This window comes from Prunus dulcis, chromosome 1, assembly GCF_902201215.1.
Source record: "Prunus dulcis chromosome 1, ALMONDv2, whole genome shotgun sequence".
Taxonomy (NCBI): Eukaryota; Viridiplantae; Streptophyta; class Magnoliopsida; order Rosales; family Rosaceae; genus Prunus; species Prunus dulcis.
In genome coordinates, this window is record NC_047650.1 from 40,557,601 (window position 1) to 40,579,565 (window position 21,965).

The 21,965-nt window shown below is 35.9% G+C and overlaps 1 protein-coding gene across 6 annotated transcripts; it reads left to right on the top strand.

The window, feature by feature from the left end:
- Positions 1-72: 72 nt before the first annotated feature.
- Positions 73-20,980, top strand: LOC117614614. 6 transcript variants are annotated; one of them, XM_034343484.1, is made up of 27 exons: positions 73-564; positions 1,141-1,492; positions 2,031-2,123; positions 2,996-3,098; positions 3,320-3,491; positions 8,878-9,052; positions 10,332-10,460; positions 10,568-11,167; positions 11,284-11,916; positions 12,338-12,406; positions 12,963-13,076; positions 13,158-13,403; positions 14,346-14,393; positions 14,558-14,704; positions 15,270-15,422; positions 15,535-15,597; positions 16,593-16,703; positions 16,874-16,957; positions 17,059-17,106; positions 17,736-17,810; positions 18,255-18,350; positions 19,073-19,153; positions 19,221-19,292; positions 19,413-19,457; positions 19,599-19,682; positions 19,774-19,877; positions 20,365-20,980. In XM_034343484.1, the coding sequence occupies exons 1-27, from the start codon at positions 359-361 to the stop codon at positions 20,480-20,482; spliced, it is 4,221 nt and encodes a 1,406-aa protein (XP_034199375.1). In that variant the 5' UTR covers positions 73-358; the 3' UTR covers positions 20,483-20,980. The 6 variants fall into 6 exon arrangements, with proteins under 6 accessions (XP_034199375.1, XP_034199378.1, XP_034199376.1 ...); XM_034343487.1 differs by having other exon boundaries at positions 1,141-1,300; XM_034343485.1 differs by lacking the exon at positions 19,413-19,457.
- Positions 20,981-21,965: the final 985 nt, after the last annotated feature.

The following is a 21,965-nucleotide window of genomic DNA, read 5'->3' on the forward strand; positions in this document are numbered from 1 at the left end:
GTCGTATGATTTGCTAGGCTTCTCTATTTCATTTAAGTTCAAACGCACCGTCTTGAGGGGCAAACCCCTTTTTCTATCCCCTCCCTTCCCCTCTCTCGCCCTCTCTCGTTCAAAAGCGGTATCAGAGTTCTGCCATTGTTGATGAGGTAGGAGTTGCAGAGTGGCTTAGCCATTAGCCATAGTCGATTAGGTCACAAATTTGGGTTTGTTTGTAGAGTGGAGGCTGTAAGTTTTTTCTCTCTCTATCTCTCTCTCTCTCTACCCCAACCCCGCCAAAACCCGTCTCCCCCTTTTCAAAACCCTAAGACGCCAAATTGATTTACCACCGGCTTCAAGTCTAACCAGTCGTCACCTAAGAATGGCCGGAGCAGCTCCCAGCGACCGAGCTCTTTCTCTCCTCGCCACGGTCAACAATCATGGCGATTTGGCCGTCAAGCTCTCGTCTTTAAAGCAGGCCAAAGATATCTTATTATCCATCCATCCATCTGTGGCTGCCGAGCTCTTCCCCTACCTGATCGAGCTCCAGTCCTCCCCCGAAACCCTTGTCCGGTTATCTCTCATCGAGTGAGTTCTTGAAACCCTATATTCTACAACTTGCAAGTGCAATACGATTGATTGCGAAAGCATGTTATAGTTGCTTTTGACTTTGTAGGCCTTTTTTTGCTTGAATTGTATGGAATTTAAAGTTTTATCCTGTTGAACTTGGTTTCGTAGGTGACCTTCTGCAGATACAATTATATGTATAGGAGTTTTTGGTGTGCGAGTTCATTGAAATTAAAGTTTGGATCTTTATTTTGTTAATGCGCTCAATTATACCAAAATTTGATAGACCTCTTTCTTTTTAAGGAAGAATCTTAGTTTGTCTTTTGTTACTCTTGATGAATATATTGACTTATGCAAAGTATTTTTATTCTGATGCTAACTAGTCGTCTTTCCAACAGAAGCGTTGGTCATATAACTCAGAAGAAATAGACAAGAACTGTTACCTCCATTGCACCATGATTATTTTTGTGGGTTTATGCCTCTGATTATGCTATTAAAGCTTGTTGCATGCGTACTTGATTGTCATATATGTAAGGGCTAGAATTTCTTTTTTGAGGTCAAGCTTAATTATAATCTATTATTCTTTGTGACTGGCAGGGTCGTTGAGGAGATTGGATTGAAAGCAATGGAGGAATCTTCTGTACTAATGTCTGTCTTATTGGAATTTTTGAAGGACAGTGACTCTATTGTTGCACGGCAATCCATAGTTAGTGGAACAAATTTATTTGTTAGTGTCTTGGAGGAGATGACATTGCAGGTCTCCTCTCTCTCTCTCTGTCTGTTTGTCCATCTCCGTACACACGCATCTCATACATGTGTGCACAAATTTGAAGGCGTATACAAACATAGAACATGCAATGACGCATGCACTTTTTTTTTGTTGAGGTCAACAGACTCAACAGCTCATATGCAGATATTAGCCCAAAAAAAGAAAAGAAAAGAGAAACACGTATGTACTTAACATGTTATATTGAAGATGGTTGTAATACTGAACAAGTGCGTTTTGATTAATCTTTTTATAAGTTTTTTTATTTTGCAATGTCCCTCCTACTTTCGTTTGATAATTAGAAGAAAAGTATTCCACTTTCCATAAACATAATGAGAGCAAAGAGCTTCCTCCTTCTAGATAATGATGCTCAGCACTCATAAAGGTTCGAGTTAATACCAGACAAGAGATAGACCTTCCAAAGAGCAAGCCTCTTTTGAAATAACGCAATTCATTTTTACCAGAATAAATGTAACGAAATATTTTTTCCCAGATTTTGTGCATTCTTTCAGAAGAAAAAGAATTGTTCATGTTTGCGAGTACCTTCTAGCTATATGCTAGAGGTAAAAAGTAATCTGTAACGTACTAAGCGTATTTTTATATGTTCAAATACTTATCTGATGGAAGCATTGTATATTTCTTAGTCTAGTTTAATTCGCAGTTCGCTCTTCATTTTTGGAACCATATTCTAAATTTTTGAATGCTTATGGGTCTTAATTAGTTTCACCGGCGAGGTAAAGTCGAGATATGGCTTGAAGAACTTTGGTCGTGGATGGCCAAGTTTAAGGATGCGGTTTTCACAATTGCATTAGAGGTAGGTGGTAACTTGCTTATGTTTGTCTGCATATTCTGAAATATAATGTACAAAATCTCCTCTGTATCTTTCACATATCCATGCTTGAATAATAAAAGAAACCATAGTTTAGTAGGCTCATATCGTCATATGTGTCTCTAAATAGAATTAAGCTATATGATACTTCTATTTTACTCCTACTGTAGAAGAAACCTTCAAAAGGAGAACACTGCTATAGATTCTTTAAGTACTGGAAATTTTATTTACGGGTTTGGAATTAACATTCATATGGAACAAGAAAATTTAGATTATTTGTTAATTTTTCTTATTCTTATTCTCTTTTAATCATATGGTGGTAGTGTGGATCATGAGAAGGAATGGGCGTGCTGTTTTAGTGGTTTTTTATGGAAAGGACATCATGCATAAAATTTAGTCCTCATGAATTGGTGCATCAAGATGTTAGATTAGTTCTGAATTCTAGTCTGCACTGCTGGAGAGGACATGTGACTGTGCTGGGGTCCAAGATGGAGGATGCCTTAGAATTGGTGGATTTAAATGTCTACTTCTTGGCCTTTGTTAAGGCATGCCTATTTGCTTACTCAGTTTATCATTTAGGGGGATAATATTCGTTGATCTCACGAAAGATCTGGCTTTTACTACAATAGACATCTATGATTTCGTTTCTGTTTGAATTTTTGTGGTCTTTGCTCTATGAATTTAGTAGTAGGAATTATGTGTTTGAAATTTAAATTCAATTGTACCTCGACTTGCATTTCCATTTCATTCCTTTATCGGTGGCGGCGAAAGAAAGTATAACATTTGTATTTTGAATACAGTAAACTTTTGGCTATATATTTTTCTAACCTGAAATTTGCTTTAATTTGATTTTGTAGCCTGGTTCTGTAGGGACGAAGTTGCTTGCATTGAAATTCTTGGAAACATATGTTTTGCTATTCACTTCTGACGCCAATGGCTCTGAAAAACCTGTTGTAGAAGGTACTGCATTCCAACTTTGATGGCCTTTTTCTTTTCTTTTCTCAAATAAATTGAACATGAAACAGTCTTACTGTCTCACCAGAAGAAAGGTCTTACTGAGATGGTGTAATGTAGGTTTTAGGAAGTTGCATTGTCTTTTACCTAATGCCTTTTTCAGTCTTATGGAATTTAAGCTTTCATGTATTTTGAAGTTTGGTTTGGGTGTTAATTTGGTTGTGTAGATACAACAGCAAGTAAAAAGGCTTTTAATGTTTCGTGGCTGGTTGGTGGACACCCTATTCTTGACCCATATATACTCATGTCAGAAGCAAATAGGACTGTTGGCATTCTATTAAATTTGTTGCGGTCGGCTGGTAGTCTCCCTGGTTGCGTGACAATTGCCATTGTAAATTGGTGAGTGCTCGCTTGCTGGTAGTAAGTTCTTTGTTGATTTTGTTTATTGCTCTCTATTTTGTGTGATTACATAATATTCTCATGATTGGGAAATCTGTTTCTCTCTTCTATGATTTCTTATCATGGACATGGATCTTTAAAGGGAAAAATACATGGGAAATAAGTAGAATGAAACATGTCCTATAAAAAATAGGATAAAATTTATGGCATCTAAAGATTGTGGAACATTGAGTGCAGTGTTTGGACTGATTTTGCATTTGACCTGTTATATTCTTTTGGTAGCCAATTCTCATATTCTTAATCAGCAAGGTAGGAATAAATTAACATTCGGATATCGAAACATTCATCCTAAGCGGTAATGTTCAAGTTTATTGGATCTATTATGTGTTATTTACCACAGTAACATGAGAGAGCTGAGGGTTTGCGTTAGTTTTCATTTTCTGTAGATTTCCCTTGCAAATTGAGAATGAAAAGCTTGTACTATCTTTCGTTCTGGATACATGTTTATGGAGTACATATTATCTGAATACAACTTAAATTTACAATGTTTTTGTATTGGTGGCGGGTCACTGAATGTATGGATCAGGCATATATTGTTTTAACACGATAAGATTTGGATGATGAAAAAGGAAGACAAATGCATACACGCATGCATATAAGTTTTTCAAACATAGTTACCATTATGACTCTATGCATCATTTGTGCCAAGTTTTCAAGCATGCTTGCAGTTCTTATATCTGAAACAAAACTAAAACAGAATCATATAAAACACATATGTTTGTTCCGTCAAATTGCACACTTTGGTTATCATTGTAACCTTAATTCCCCTCCTCTCCCCCCCACCCCCAATCTCTTTTGTGTCCAAAATTCATCCTTCCATGCAAAGAGGTGACTAGTCACTAGAAGTTGCAACATGAATGTATTTGGTTGTAATTCAAAGTGATGCTATCATGTTTCTTCACCATTACTGATTCCGTTAAATATCTTAAGATGAACGAAGACCTTAAATATTTAACACATAGACGGTATACTTTTTGTCATCAGTTTAACCATCTTTAATTTTATGGAGGGATCACTGAATCTTGGGAACAGCTTTAGTACAAGTTCAACTGCTTGTTTGTGATATTATTGCAGCATGCTGACCAGCTCTCTTATGAGGAGGTAATGGCATTGGACACTGCTGCATTGGTGGTTCAGATAATGGGAGTTACAGGGCTAGACATGTTAAACTGCAATTTTTTTGGGTACTTTGGAGCTACATTGGTCAGTGATAAGATTGGATAACTGATGGATAAAATGATCATCTCTTGTGCTGAGGGAAACATGGTGGTCAAGCAACGCAGTTTATGTTTGTAAACTGTTAGAGAGACCATTTACTTTACCATTGTTTTAAGTTTCTAGGCTGTATGCACATACAGCTAATAATGTGTGAGCTATTTGAAAAATGTATTGATTATTTTATAACAGCTGGTACACATTTAACACATTTAATAATCCAAATTTCTTTTTAACCTTATTCAATATGTTTTTTTGTTTGTTCTCCATCTCACATATTGAGTTCTTTGTAACACTGGTTTGTATACATGGAGTTATATGCATACACATTATGTTACTTAGAGTATTGCAAATAAAAATGGTTGTAATATCCCATGTTTCTATAAATATAGGTGATGTGGACCTGGTTCCTTAAGATTGAAACGTCTGCCTAGACCATCTAATTAGACTTGAAACTTGAAATGATTTTATTAACAGTTCTAATACCAATATATTTCATATGTGAAGACTGAAAGGGGCAAACAGCAGAGATTATTCACTTATTGCTTGTTAATTTCATTGTGCTGAGGGTTATGGATTCGAGCAATTTAGAAATGCAGTTCAGAGAAGTTGAGTGAGTTGTCGACTCATAGTAATGCCTATCAGTTACAATCAATAAAATGCCTCTGAAGTTGAGTGGAGACATTGGTTGTTGGCATTTCATATGAGTTTCAGTTATATTGAAAAGGAAAAATAATCCAGTGTAGAAAAGATTTTCTTCATCATTATCCTGGTAACCATTATTTTCTATATCATGTCTTTGTCAACCAAGCTTTAGCCTCAACAGTTGATTGTTTTCATTCATTTTCATGAAGTCTATTCTAATCATCTTAGTACCTGGGACATGAATCACATAGATGAGAATTATGTTATGTTTCTGTTTCCATGCTATATAGTGGAATTCCTTGAACCATCAAAAGATAAAAACTATGGAAAAATCCAAGAATGTCTTTGATGACAGGATTTGCACTTGGAAGCATGTATGACAAAGAATTTGTTACTTAGATGTGATGTTGTGTTGTCATCTTGTCTGGGAAGTGAGGTGCTAATAATGTTGGTGTTTTGGATATATGACAGCTTGAAACGTGTTCTTATCACACGTAAAAGAGATCTGATTAAGGACAATGAGAAAGTTCAAACAAACTTGTTTATCTCATACGAGGGAGTATTAAGAAAATATGCAAACAAATGTGTTTGTGGATGGTCTAAAAGTCTTTTAACATAGAAATGTGAGAATTTATGTCAGGTTGATGTGATATAACAGCCTTTTGCTGCAGAATTTTTGCTTCATGAAAATTTCTCTTCTTGGATGCTGTGTAAATGTAGGAAGCAACGCCTATGTTGGTACATATAGTGATCTGGAGATACTGTTTTTCTTCACCTTCTTACAAGTTACAACACAGCATTAAAGAGAGATTGCCTATGTGCTACTTGTTTTATCTAATGATGTGTAGTATTATTGTGTGGTACTCGGTTTCAGTGTATAGTTTTATGGGCATCACACCATGTTAATAACGTCGATTGCAACGTCATCAAAATATATAGAGATATTATCATCAGATATTTATATGATGCATTGTTCTATGTGGATGTATATTTCCGTTTTGGTTAGAATCAGAATACGTTTGTTTGCTAATCTACCAGTAGTGTAGCTGTTAATTCGGATGGTGGTACTGCTGTATTGTAGACTTTTTTCCTGAAGACTCAATAGTGAATATGAGTCTTCATTTATCTGCTAATTGTTTGCTTAGATTTAGGTGGATGAGTTAAACTGAGGCTGTTGTCAACTCGAGACCACGACTCCTTACAACTCGTGGCCAAGGTGGTTGCGACTGAAGTAGTGATGGTAGTGGTGGTTGGTATTGGTGATGCACTATGATGCATAGTAATCAATCTTTCCTTTCATATGTGACTTGCTCTAATTTCTTTTTGGGCCACTCCAAGTCTCCTTTTAGGTTAGCCAACAGTATGTGTGGAGCTGAGGGGTTCCACTTAGTGAGAGTTGTGTCTGCTTGCCCTTGTTTGTCGTGCTGCTTGTTCTAGTTAAGCTATCGTTTCTTCAATTAGGATTGTTGAATAAATTTTCCAATGCTTGTAAATACTTCAATAGGTGTCCCTGATGTATAAACTTAATTAATCACATTGACCTCTGATGCAGCAACGATGATTTCTAAATGAAGTGAAAAGAGTAGAGATTTAGGGTTTTTTTTTTTTTTTTTTTGTTTTGTTTGGGGTCATGGAGTAGAGATTTAGTTAATCTCAGTTATTTATACTTGTTTTTGCTTGTTCCAGAAAAGGTTCATGAAGTATTATGCTGCAGTTGATCAATGCTTAAGGACAAAATTTATATGGTCTAAGAATCTTAATCATGATACATTTTGTTCTATTTTACCCTCTCATCCTTAATCATGGAGGTCTGTATCTATGCTAGTATATGTACCCATTTCATGTCCACGACTTTTCTTATTTGCTTAGTTAGTAGGGCTATATATCCCTGAGTTTCCAAGTAGATGCTTTCTTGGTTTCATAAAGTGGCCCGAAGCTTTTGGTATTATGTATGCTTTTCACCCATAAGTTACCTGAACCTGTCTTTTGGAGTCCTTTGCCAAGCTAACAAGAGGAAATGATATCAAACGTATGGTAAGAAGGATATAACTGGGACACCTATATAGAAAGCAAAATGAATAATGAGTGAAATGCCCGTTGCATAATTATCATTTAAACTAAATTTATGAACATATGATAGATTGTTGAAGACAAAAGTAGAATCTAAACTTTTGTTCTCGGTAGCTGTGCTGCAGAGGTATCATCCTCTTGGTTAATCCTGGATGGAAAAATCTTGTGTATTATTTTTGTCTAGAACCTAACTTAATTATGTGGCTTAATGGTGGGTACTCACATGTGTGGGTGATAAGTTATTCAGTTGCATGTTCTTCATTGTTCCATTGCAGTTTTTTTCCTAGCTTTTCCTTCATTTCCTTCTCCGTAGTTCTTAATTTACTCTGGCAAGCATTTACAGAGTCTTCTTGTCTGCTGTGATTCCCACACATTTAGCTTTCAATTGTTAGAGGATGCATTTTGCTTCTGGCAGATGTATGCATGACCCTCATGCTATGAGAGATGAAGTTTTTGACTTCAATTGTTTGCATTAATCTAATTGCCACAGGGAACTGAGGTTTTATTTATGTGTAAAGACAAAAAAATAGACAACATATTTAACCTGCTTAAGACATTTTGGAAGCAATGCCTTGGTTGAACAAAGTTATCTATGTAGGTTGTAAGCAAACAAGTAGAATCAAGACATATGGTTCAATAGAGTCAGCGAGGACGTGATGGAACACTGGAAGTTACTAGATGTACAGAAAAAAATGTCTATTGACATCTTAAGTGTGTAGAGGATTCTATGATCTCTGGTTTGTTATCAAGCTGTGAAGAATAGGTGCACTACTTTCTCTCAACCCTGTGGACCTCAATCTGATGACATCAGAGTATCTTGCTCTTGATGATTGTCCACCACACTATTAGATGCATTCAGAAAGCAAGAAAATGCATCTTTTGCCTCTTATTTCCTTCACAATCTGGTTTTGCCTTGTTTTCTTCCCCCCATTACTGCAGCTTTTCATTCCCTGTTCAATCATCTCCTCTCTCTCTCTCTCTCTCTCTCTCTCTCTCTCTCTCTCTCTCTCTTTGTGTGTGTTTCCGTATGCACAAGGTTGAGATAATTTGTAGTGCTTTTGTAAAAACTCCTTCTGGGTTAGCTTTGCTAATCTTCATGTTCATTTCCTGGAAGTGGTTAGTTTTTCTGGTGAGAGCATGCATTTGTTACTGAAAAACTTTTTGTTTTCTAATTTGTTAGCATGTCTAGCTATTTGTTTAAGCTCAAACCTTCTTTTCTTCTGCTTGTGGTGACCTATGTATAACGCGTGTATATTTCATATATTTTTCTGAAACCTGACCTTTAGTTGCGTTTTGCTATTTAGCTTTCATGTCTAGATCTGCTTAAAGTGTCACTTTTCTTCTTACTTCTTATTAGTAAGTGCTTTTCCTCTAAGATGTTTCTTTTGCTTGACAGTCTTGCAGCCATAGCAAGGAAAAGGCTGGTTCATTACAATACCATTCTTTCTGCACTATTAGATTTTGATCCAAACTTTGAGATAGTGAAAGGACACCATGCTGCCAGCATCCAGTATTCTTTAAGAACTGCATTCTTGGGATTCCTTAGGTGCACTAACCCAGTCATTGTAGAGGTAAAAGTTTTTATAATTTCTTAATATTTTGTATGTTTTTGTGGTTATTACCAGTCATCAGTGTAATTGCGTCCCTTCAGATCCTTCTTTCTCCATGGATTTTCTAATCCTGGATTGTGTGATTTAACCAGACGAATTATGGCAGGCTTACAATTTATGGAGTATTTGATTCTTTTAGCTCTGCATTTGTGTATCATGTAGCCTATAGATCATGCAGCAAAGAATTAGTTTCAGTTGATTGATATGGCTTCTTTGTTTTTCTTTTTTGTAAGAAACCATAATTTTATCAAGAAAACCAGAAAGCCCGACTCTGTATTCTTAAAAACAAAATAGAGAAATTAGAACCAAGTCACAAATCGGTGAACAAGACATCCACCAAATGTACAACAACCATAGCCTTACAACTAAGACACCGCCCTACCACATTTCACATGAAAAACTTTATCTCTACGATACTACTGCTTTCCAATCCAAATGTGTTAAATAAAAGGTAAACTCCCTAAACTCTGAAGACGTAGATGCCCAAAACTTAATACGATCCCATAACTGATCATCTCATCACCCCATCACCCTTTACATTATAAAAAAAACCATTGAAAAGTTTGTTTGGGTTGGGTAAGAAGAGATAACATGACCAAGCATAGAGAGAAGAGAACATAATTTTTTTAGCCTAGTATTTTATCCTGGCCCACTTTCATTCTCTCCAACTCCAAAAGGAGAGAGATTTGGGGAGCAATGAGAATTAGGAGTTTGTTTTTCGATACTCTAAAAATATCTCTTTACGTTTCCTCCATTTTGTTATATACATCTAAGCTAAAGTGAGATAAATTATTGATCTCCTCTCTTATTTTCTTGCACATAGTTTCTCTTCTTTTTATATCATAGATTATCTCTTCTAACTAGAGTTTCAAAACAAATTGTAAATGTGAATTTCGGTTTTCTTTCTTTTGGGCCTTTTTTTTTTTTTTTTTTTGGAGACCATCTTTTGGGGCCTATTTAACAGGTGATATTGATGTCGTCTTAAATTTTTTAGTCATCATGTCACAATAAAGCCAAAATCATATCTTGATATAAGATCAAAACTTCCCTTAATTTCATGTTTTCTTTTTCCTTGGAAGTGGATCTTTTGCAATCTTGAAAGTTAATTTTTGCACAGGACGAGAATGGGCATGGATATGGTCACATTCTGTTAAAAAAAGATAAAGTGCAAAAGTATTAAAGTATTTGTATTTTCCATCTGGTCTGATGCATGACAAGTTCGTCCCTGTTACATTTTCAGTCAAGAGATAGACTGCTTAGAGCTCTACGAGCTATGAATGCTGGTGATGCGGCTGATCAAGTGATCCGTCAAGTTGAAAAAATGTTAAGAAATGCTGAGCGTGTTTCACGTGATGCTCGGTTGGGCAAGGTAAAATAATTTCATCTTGCAAAGCTTATTGTTTATTCTTCACATATAGAATCCAATCACTGATATTAATTTTTTTTTCATTGCCTCATTGAAATTCCTATAATCAGGATGATCAACAATCAAGCCAGTTGCCTGTTTCGGGGGACCTGCTAAAGAGAAGACTTACTCCTCTGGATACTGAGGAGGCATCTAATAATCACGAGATGCCTTCCAAGCGAATTCGTTATGGTCCTGACTCCTATTCAACTTTGCCAGTTCAAATGAATGCTTCTGGGCGGGACACCACTTCTGTCAATGGAGTGTCCTCTGAGCTTCCTGTATTAGATGGTGAGTTGACCCCTGTGGAGCAAATGATTGCTGTAATCGGTGCTTTGCTTGGTGAGGGAGAAAGAGGTGGTGAATCACTTGAAATTCTTATTTCAAATATCCATCCCGATCTGCTGGCCGATATTGTTATAACTAATATGAGGCACTTGCCTAAGATACCCCCACCCTTGACAAGGCTCGGGAATTTTCCAGTTCCACGGCAGATAAGTTCTTTAAGTAGTTCGGCACAAGTTGTTGCAGGCTCCCCAACATCTTCTGTGCAGTCTCCAGTTCTCACTGAACAAGTGCCTTTCTCTTCAGCAACTGTAACCAGTTTAACAGTTTCTGATGTGTCCAATGTGAATAGTCTTCCCACTGATTCCAAGCGAGATCCGCGAAGGGTAAACTTCAGTAAATCTCAAGTCTTCATTTGCTTGTATCTACTACTATGAATTATTCAGTTTACAAGAATTTTAGGATTTTAAATATTTTAAATTAATCTCAGTTGCATTTTCAGGATCCTCGTCGCTTGGATCCGCGAAGTGCAGCAGCTTCTGCTGGACTGGCATCCACACCCATGGAGGATACTACTGCTATGCAGTCTGACTTTGATGGCTCAATGTCTTTAAATAAGCTTAATCTGCTCCCCAATGTGACCATTGTCGAAACTCCTTTAGCAACTCCCATGCTCCAAACGGAAAGTGATGAAAAGACTTTTGATAGCCAATTGGTTTCTGGAAGTGGCCAACTAACTCCTAAGGAGGAGGTTCTGGATGGACCTGTTGAAATTGACCCTGCTTCGAAGCTCGGTTTATCTTCCGATCTCACAGATTCTCCCGTGCAAACAGTTGATGAGGACCTGATTGCAACGAAGCTTTCAGATATTGAAGGGAAAGATGAGGATGAGGACCTTGATACCTCATCCTTTTTAGAATCTGATCAGCATTCTCCAGTTCTTTCAAACACGTCTGCATCCGAAGATACTTATCAAGATTTTCCTCAGCTTCCCATTTATGTTGAGCTGACCCAAGAACAGGAACGAAGTGTGGGAAAATTAGCAATTGAACGAATTATTGAGTCATACAAGTATTTGCATGGTGCAGATTACAGTCAGATGCGCTTGGCATTACTTGCTCGATTGGTTGCTCAGGTAGGGATCACTCTTATGATTGTTCGAACTCAAATGAAAATTGGTAATTGTTTTCTTCTCAGAGTAGATTAAATTAATATATTTGTTGAGTGATGAGTTCTTAGCATTACTGCCTTACTTTTTTTGTCTCAATATGAGTGGCTTCAATATCTAAATAAGCACCCACATAAATTTCTTTTCAAGTATTGTCCTAAAACTATTCAACTTCCTGTAACTCTTAAGCCAGTAGACAATGCACTGGAAGATCACCCAAAATTTTCTTTGAACTCTTTCAGCATCAGTTCACCAAGATCTATTCTCTAATTATTGAGTTTTGTTTTTGAATTATTGAATTATCATGTGCAGAATTCTGTTAAATTTTTTTTTTTGTTTCACACCTTTAGCATATTCAGAATTATCTGTAAATGTTTTGATCTCACAGATTGATGCGGATGATGAAATTGTTGTACTGCTGCATAAGCATATCCTTGTGGATTACCAACAGCAAAAGGTATCTATTACTTCAAATTGCAGGTTCTCTTGTTTGTTTTCCCAGTTACTTTCTTGAAGTTTTTTCTCTGGGTAAGACCTGGATGATAGCTGTCATTGTGGGCTAGATATATGGTATTTGAGATAGTGTGGTAAATTATTTTTAGTAAGTCTAAGTAGTTAGTGATATAATGATGAAAGCAAGCTTTATGTTGGTTCGTTGAAAGAGTTGGTTTTGCAAATTATTCCCGTTGTTAGTCTATCCCATATTGTCTTGGGTGCACAAGAATTTTTTCAAGGATTATGCTTTTGAACTAGGTATGTCTGTATCACTATTTTCAACAGCAGACCATTTTCAACCGATTGTAGATACTGATCTTCTTCGGTATTACCAGCCATTCACTTTGGTGAAAACAGATTAACTCTTGCTGTTGTGTTGTAGTGGATTTGTTGTCCACTGATTGTACTGGTTTATTACTATCAAAATTCTCTGTTCTGTTAAACAAAACAGATTAACACTGAACAGCTTAGTTTATTATTTAATGTTATTCAGTCTGATTTGTAAGAATTGATTTCAGGGCCATGAGCTAGTATTGCATGTCTTGTACCATCTGCATGCTTTGACGATATCTGATTCAGTTGAAAGCTGTTCATTTGCTACTGCTGTATATGAGAAGTTCCTCTTGGAAGTGGTAGGCACCTGCTTTTCTGTTTGTACCTTGTTTTTATTTTTGTTTCTGTAAGAAGTGGATATATTATGTTTTTCAATGCAGGCTAAGTCTTTGCTGGAGTCCTTTCCAGCCTCAGACAAGTCGTTTAGTAGACTTCTTGGTGAAGTTCCAATTCTGCCCGACTCAACTTTGAAACTGTTAGATGATCTATGCAATTCTGATGTTATTGATAAACATGGAAAAGATATTCGTGACGTTGAGCGTGTCACTCAGGGCCTTGGTGCTGTTTGGAGTTTAATTTTGGGGAGGCCACATTATCGACAAAGCTGCTTAGACATCACTTTGAAGGTAACTTGGGCTGAACTTTTAACAATCAAATTATTAAATACTTTGATCTATCTGTAGGTAATGGTGATCTGTTGTTGTATATGGTTCTCTCTAACATACAAGGCAATATAGAAATGCTAAGAATCTCCAAAAAGAACTTCAATTTTGTTGATCCAGGCATTGAGGAGGAGGAGGAATTGTTTTGCATGTTTGCATGAATGGATGTTTCATGGCTATCAAATGAATTTTATGAACCAGATCAAGCATTTCTTGCATTCACAGGGTTATAATATCATTATGAGGACTTTAATAAAAGTGAACAGGCTAGATTGTCTGTAGAGCTGACAATGTTGGATGTTTAACAATTTAGCATTCTGCCTAGGAAGGTTTAAAGAGGACAGATTGTAAAAGTCATATTTGCTAGCTGACTGTTATATGCTAGCCTTCTGCTTTGTAAAACCAGCAATGGTAATATTTCAAGGTTCTAGCTAGCCTGCTTGCAGTGTTGAGGGTTATACCAGAGATTAGGGAGTTACGATTGATTCCTGCATTAATCATAAGCAGGGAGCTGGTATGGGTACACAACCAATTTCATTGTGGATCCGTGTCCACTAAAGGATATGCAAAAACAGTGAGATATTTGGATCCAAAAAATATTTATTTCTCCGTAGCTCCTGTAGAAGAACTAAGTAACGTTTTACAATAAGGTTCAAAGTGTTGTAATTTTGAGCTTAATTCTCACTTGGATGTACTACACAAGCTTAATGCTTAAATGAGTAAAATTTTCACAGTAATAGGAAATTAGGCAGTCTTGCTTTTAGTCTTATGTAGATGTACCTGCCTGTTGTATGGAAACTATTTCTAGTTATAGTCTGCTTCTTGTGCTATTTAATACATAACTCAAATCTGTGTTTCTTTCATTTTTAAAAATGCATAACCCAAACAAATATTTCCTCATGGCAGTGTGCTGTTCATTCACAAGATGAGATCAGAGCCAAAGCTATCCGGCTGGTATGGGATATTACTGTTCAATAGAATCCCCAAGTCTTGCTAATATACTGATTTCAAGATGTTGGCAGGGCTCCCTTTTTCAATTAAATTGTAGTCCGTCTTGCAAAGCAAGAATTGTAGTCAGTTCTTTTTCTGATACATGGTCTTTTGTTTGTGTTCTATAGGTGGCAAACAAACTTTACCAGTTGAGTTACATATCGGAAATTATTGAGAAATTTGCTACAAATATGTTGCTGTCTGCTGTTGAACAATCTCCATCTGGTACAGAGCATGCACAATCGGGGCCCACTGGGCAAAGAGCAGAACGGATGGTATGCTTCTTTCAGTTGCTGTTACTATTTCCTTTCTTGTCCATGCAATTGCAACCAACCATGAGAATCTTGCATGGTGAAGATAATTTTTTTTTTTTTTCCCTTTTCATCTAGTGGGCCATGATTCATTAGGAAATGCCAGCAGCAATATAGCAGTAACAGCTTATCAATTGGATAGATCGTTAGAGTTTTGCATTTGAAAGTCCTTTGATGTTCTAAGCTTAAATCTTTTATGATTTTGAGAGCTGATATGCCGAAATTTCTGAGTTGTCTTCTCTCAAATTCTATGGCTTTGTTTTCTAAGACTAATGGCATCTTTGTAGCTCATTTGTATGGCATTCTTGACATAGTAACTTCTGCAGGGTCTTCTCCTGATTATACTTGTTAGTTGATGGCTGCTTTTATTATCTCTATAGTTTATGGGGATTCCCTTACTAAATGTCTACCTTTTAAGTTACCCTTTTGGATTAGTTGAGATTAGCATCTACAGTATTTTATGGGGGATAGCTTCTGCATTTAACATCTACTTTAATCTCATCTTTTCCTCCTTCGCAATCATTTTCAGCTTGAAAGTCAAGAAACATCTATTAGTGATTTTGAAGTTTCAGAGTCTGGAAATTCTGAAAATGATTCCTCAAGAAAGGACCAAGCACTATCAACCATGTCATTTCCTGAAGTTCAACGACTCATTTCTTTGTTTTTTTCTTTATGTATAAAGGTTTGCCTTCGATTTCTCATGACTGGTAATTAATTAGCAACTTGTCATAATTGGTTTTTTTTTCAGGCGACACTAACTTAGGTTCTTTTTATTTTATTTTTTATACTTGCAGAAACCTATTCTTATTCAACTTGTATTTAATACTTATGGACATGCCCCGAAAGCTGTAAAGCAGGTGAAACTTTCGTTGATTCTGTTGACATATATATTTGTAGTAATTGATAGCATGTTAGATGAGTTGTTATGTTTTGTCTATTATGGTATCTTTCCATGTAAGCGGACTACTTAATGCATGAACTCTGTGATGGCGCTGCAAACTGTGAGCCACATTTTCTTCCTGTGAGGTTATCATGTAAACAGAGTCTCTACCATACTGAAATAAGTGTGACAGTTATTCAAACTAAGAACCTGTCATTGAATTTAGTATCTTTGTGCTGGTTTGGGTCATTATATTTCAATTGTCCTTGTTGTCAGGCTGGTTTGAGTTGGGCCGTCAGGTAAACCAACTCTGCATGTGATGTATATATGACTGAAATGATCATTCAAAAGCTTAAGTTGATAGAATTCTGGCCCAACAATGTTGCCCTAAGCTGACACAAGGACGCAACATTGCCATTCCTTACATATTACAGACTTACATCAGATTCAGTTGAGTCTTATGTTAATTAACAGAAGCAGATCTATACATTGTAATAATGGTTCAGTTTGATTTCTAGGTTAAAAAATTAAATCAGTTGTGCAGTATATATATCAATGTTTGGACTAGGTTTGTTCTTGTGTTGACCCTCTAAGGTTGTCAATCATTTTTAGGCGAACATCCCATGCCACTAAGGTTAGACAATCAATGTTCAGGTTATACAATCATTGCTCCTGCGCCTGCCCTTCCAATTATTGGGAGCTATAAACAATTCAGTACTGTCTTGTACTAAATGCAAACCAATATATACTGGGGTGTATTCCTGTGATTTTGGGTTTTCCTTTGCTAAATTTCCTGAGCTCATGCTAAATTTCCTTTTTAGATTTCCAAGTGCTTGCATATTGTAGATGAAATTATATCCCATGACAATATGCCTCATGTGAGAAATGGTTTTCCATGCTACTGTTTCCTAATCATATGTAATTGCTAATGGCATGCATTTAAATCCTTTGTTTACCTTTGAAATGATGCAGGCTTTTCATCGCCATATTCCCATTCTTATAAGGGCCTTAGGGTCATCTTATTCCGAATTGTTAAATATTATATCTGATCCACCACAAGGAAGTGAGAATCTTTTGATGCTGGTGAGTGCTGTATTTCCTGTTTTATTTCGAGTGTTTTTAATTTTGAAGCTTTTATTTGTTTTTTTTTCTTTCTTGTTAATATGGTTTTGTTTTTATGTATAGATTTGATGCCCACATATAATGCTTATGGTTTTTTATGTTTTGTTTTGTTTTTGTCTTAATATGGCAAGGTTCTGCAAATATTGACCCAGGAGACATCACCTTCGTCTGATCTGATAGCCACCGTTAAGCATTTGTATGAAACTAAATTAAAGGTTTTCCAAATAACTAAAACTTCTTCTTTTGATCAGTAGTTACATCTCTTTTTTATTACCATTTTTATGATTCAACCTGAGCTGGATATTATTGGCTGTAGGATGTCACAATTCTCATTCCAATGCTGTCTGCACTTTCAAAAAATGAGGTTTGTTTCTCCTCCTCTAGTACTCCTCAAATGATATGTAGTGTTCTTGTTTTAACACTGTTCCCAAAAATTAAGCTGTTTCAACTGGGGAACATGATTAATGTTTTACCTTTTCTTTTTAACAAAGTATGAAGAAATTACGAAGTAACCAACCTGAACGTGAAGAAAACATTTTAACACCATAGAAACTTATGCATAACACATCACACTACAGAACATGTTACAATAAAGATTAAGCTTTCTCCATCATGTTGTATGTATGCTTAAAAAGATAATTACATTGCGTAATATTAGAAGTTAGTTAAGAAACATGAATTAGATAAAGTAAAAGAAAAAACTTTATTAGTATAAAAAGTGGTACATATTATCTTCATTATGATTTCAACCTTAGTTATGCTCTTGTGGCACAAGCGAGAGGAAAATGCATGTTGCTAAGATCTGAAGTATAAAAAAAACAGAAACGAATTCCAATTTTGTTTTGATTCATGAGAAGCTAGTTTTATTATTGTGTTATCACACATTTTGCGTTAAATAAAAAAGGGTAACATCAGTACTGAAATTTTTTATGCTGTTATGTTAGTTTCATATAGACGTATCCTTATGGCTGTGTAATCATTTAATGGGACCAGGTTTTACCTATATTCCCTCGGCTTGTCGCTCTTCCATTAGAAAAATTCCAGACAGCACTTGCTCACATACTACAGGTACATGCAGTTTTCAGTGTCTGATTTCACACAAATGCTAATTGCGCAGTGTGTGTTGTGTATTTATATACGGATGTATAACACTTTTTGTTTTTATTAATGTATAACACTGTTTTATGTGTCCTTGATATGGACACACACAACTATATATAAAAAATTGATTTCCTTTCACATTTCAGATTTTTTATTTATTTTATTTTATTTTATTTTATTTTATTTATAAATACATCACATTCAGATGTTATAAAGGAAAATCAGACTTAAGTTTTTTATCTTATGAATTTGAGATTTGCAAAGGATACAAGGTGTATATAAAATGTAGGATGTTGAGAAATTCTGAAGTAAAGCTATTCAAACAATGGGTAGAATCATATACTCTTGACTTCGTGAACTGCTGAAGTACTTGTATGTGTAGTTACTAAGTTTATATCCTATCAATTGCAGGGCTCAGCTCATACAGGTCCAGCTTTAACGCCTGCGGAAGTTTTGGTTTCCATCCATGGAATTGTTCCCGAGAAAGATGGTCTCGCACTTAAGAAGGCACGCACTTATTGATTATTTTCCGTTCAATAAACTGTTATAGAGTAGACAGTTGGATGATCTATGAACTACCACTTATTTGCTTACAATGCGCCATCTGGTCCTATCTTCTATCCAATGTTTCACAAGTAGTTGTGTACCCAAAATTCACATAATATAATAGTCATTCAGTAGTACGTTTTGATCAATTTGGACGAAAATACGGGCCTTGATCAATTTGAAGTTTCCCACATTCCAACCTTAGGAAAATAGCTCTGCCCAAAGATAGGTTTATGTTGTACTTTATATATTAATCTTCTTTGCAATGTATATCAAGGATGTACTTTTTGTAATAAGTACAACTCAGATAGAATAAAAGCTCAAACAAATTGGGATGGATCAGATTGAGGTTGAACTAATCTTGAGTTTTGCAATTAACTCTGACGAAGGCACATCCCTTCAATTTGTCTTGCCAAGGTGCATCCCACTGGCAGGGTTTACTTTTCTGCCTTGTCAACTCAATAATAAATAATATTATTATTGTGGCACGTATCTCATTGTACTTCTACACAACTCAATGAAGCCTCCCTTTTTAATTTTTTTATGTACTTTACCTGACAATACTTTATATCGCCTTTTTTGGTGGCTATGCCATGATTTGGTGGTGATAGTATGGTTGCTCCTTTTGTATCATGCGCCTTGTATAATTATTAACAGTTTTGTATGCTTGTATTTTTTTGCAGATAACAGATGCTTGCTCAGCTTGTTTCGAGCAACGCACAGTTTTCACACAGCAAGTCTTGGCAAAGGCCCTGAATCAGATGGTATGCATATATCATCTGTCAATATTTGTCCTTCATGTAGTATTTAGTTAACTGATTTGTTTTTCAGGTTGATCAAACTCCTCTTCCTCTTCTCTTTATGCGGACAGTTATTCAGGCAATTGATGCTTTTCCTTCACTGGTAACTTTCTTTCCTTCATTTTCCTTTTTTTTTTCTTTTTTTCTTTTTTTATTTTTTCCGTTATTGTCCTGATTTCCATATTTATGTAAATACACGGTTTCATGCCTTCGTTCTATTCAGGTTGATTTTGTAATGGAAATACTTTCCAAACTTGTGAGTAAACAGGTATGTGTACTGGGGGTTAGAATTACCATTATGCATCTGTGTTGTTTTGGCTTGTATGTGATCTTTCAGGTTGATGTGTCAGAACTCGTAATTAGCATGGCGAGGGGACAACTGATATTTTATATGCAATCTTGACTGCAGGTGTGGAGAATGCCAAAACTGTGGGTTGGCTTCTTGAAATGTGCGTCTCAGACACAGCCACATTCTTTCCGTGTATTGTTACAGGTATCACATTGTCTATTTATATGGAGAACTTTCCCTTGCTGTCTATTGGTGATTTTAGTCACAGCTTTCTTTGCTTATTTTTTCCTTGCAGTTACCACCTCCACAACTTGAAAGTGCTTTGAACAAATATGCGAACCTCAGAGGTCCCATTGCTGCTTATGCTAGCCAGCCTAGTGTAAAAGCTTCACTCCCTAGGTATTGTGCAATCTGATTGACCACCCACTTTATTCCGCGGAGATTGTTTTCAATTTTTTTCAGGCTACTATAGATAAAATTTGAAAGAGCATGGTCTGTGGTTTTTCATTGAAACTCAACCTCTTTGTCTGACATGTCCGGTCTATACAAATTGTCGGAAGTGAAGTTTGACTATGAAACTGTGAAACATCTGTTTGACTTTAATATTTGCAATTGCTTCAGTGATTCATAATGCATTCATAGGCTTCTGAGTTATTATTTTGATTGAACAGGTTTATAGTATTTTTCTTCTTGCGAAGAACATTCTAGACTGTAGAATTTGCTCTCTTTTTTTTTTTTTTTTCCCCTTTTGACTTTAACTGCAGTATTATTCCGGTGTTTACCATAATTGTTGTTTAGTCCGTTCTCCTCTATTTTGCTTTTCCATATACACTGGGGGTGGCAGTTTTTTTCTTCTGTTTAAAGCTTATTGCATGTGTTTTGGCAGACCGACACTTGCAATTCTTGGTCTTGCAAATGAAACACATTTACAGCAACCGCATTTGCCATCATCGTTTCACCCTACAGACACGAATTCATCAGTTCATGGAGCAACTCCGACGTGATAAATAGCTAGCTTTCGGACTCTGGGAATTGACCAGCTATGTATAGTACAAATCGGGACATCCGATAATTAGAGAGCCATAATTGTGCGAAAGGCCACACACATCGCGGCTTATCGCTTGGAGCTGTTGTTTGGTAACCTAAGATAGGTTTCAGTCCGACTGCAGATGGAAATATCAATTCTTCAGAAATTGCGAGTCATGCAAAAAAGAAAAAAGAACAAAAAAGATAAGAGAGGAATTGCCATTGAAGAGATGCATCCTAACCACTCATGTACTGCTCTGTGAAATGTACCATAATTGATTTTTCAAAATTATATGTATTTGTATTTTGTCCTTGTAAATTTTGGTTCTTCCAAGTTCCAATCTAATCTGAGGGCAGGTGTAGTTAACAGTTTTGTTTTTGGGTGGTTAGCTGCTGAAAGCAAGGTCCAGCTCATTAACAGGTCCCTGTAAATTATAGTTGAATTTTCATCAATCTTTTTAGTTCATATTTTTTTATTTCTTTTGTCGTTTCTTTTCCCAATCATAATTATTTCCATAAGACGCGCACTGAAAATGGATTAAGCAATGTAAGGAATCACCAAAAAAATTCACCTTCTTCCTAGCACTACTAATAAGATTAATATTTTTTGTTTCGAAGAGCGGATAGCTTGCCTATCCTCAAATCCAAAGCTGATATGGGCTAGTTTGCGTATCCCCTTCCCTTTGTATCTCTATTTCTCTTTTTTCTCCCTCTTCCTTTCCTCACTGGACCCTCGTTGGCCGGAGACCTTGTCATCCACAGTGGATGTTGGTGAAGAGGGAGAGGGAGAAAAAAGGGAGTAGAGAAAGAAATGGAGAGATATCGAGAGAGAGAGGAGGGAGGTCGAGCTTGTTCTCTGTAAGGTTGTTTTGTGTATGGTGAAGATTCATTAATTGCAAGTAGGTGGTCTAGGAGAGGCACCTAATGAGAATAAAATAGGTAAGTTAGACATAACTCAGTTGGTTGAGTTCTTCCACATCCTTCTATGTGTTAGTTTGTTTTATTTTTTATTTTTAAAGATTTAAACTCAAGTCACAAAAAGTATTCTTTTTACTAATATTACCATTAGAAAGTGTCTATTTTACAGTCGAATTAAAATGAATTAAACTTTGATTTGTTTTATTAATTATTTCTTGATTTGCTTCATTATCGTTAATGTATTTATTTAAAAACTTTAATTCAAGAAAAAATTGTGTATTAATCATTTTATCATTAATGCGTGCTTAACCATCAAGCAAATTTGATCGTTGAAAGAGAACTTTTCCTTTTTCTTAAAGAAAAATAATGCATAGTACCTGTATACGTGTCTATCACACTCAGTACACGACCTGTTTCATGTTTGTCTTAATCGTGTTTGGTTTGCACTGTGTTTATCTTGAATATTTGGCAAATTAAACTCTAATTCAGTAACTGCAAAGTAGAGATTTGGCACCATTATTTCACATGGGGTTATTAGCTTCG

Coding starts and splice junctions, on each gene's coding strand:
- LOC117614614 (XM_034343484.1), top strand. CDS start 359: ATGGCCGGAGCAGCTCCCAGCGACCGAGCTCTTTCTCTCCTCGCCACG. Junction 3,099..3,319: donor TGAAAAACCTGTTGTAGAAG/GTACTGCATTCC, acceptor TTGGTTGTGTAG/ATACAACAGCAAGTAAAAAG. Junction 15,423..15,534: donor TTTTTTCTTTATGTATAAAG/GTTTGCCTTCGA, acceptor TTATACTTGCAG/AAACCTATTCTTATTCAACT.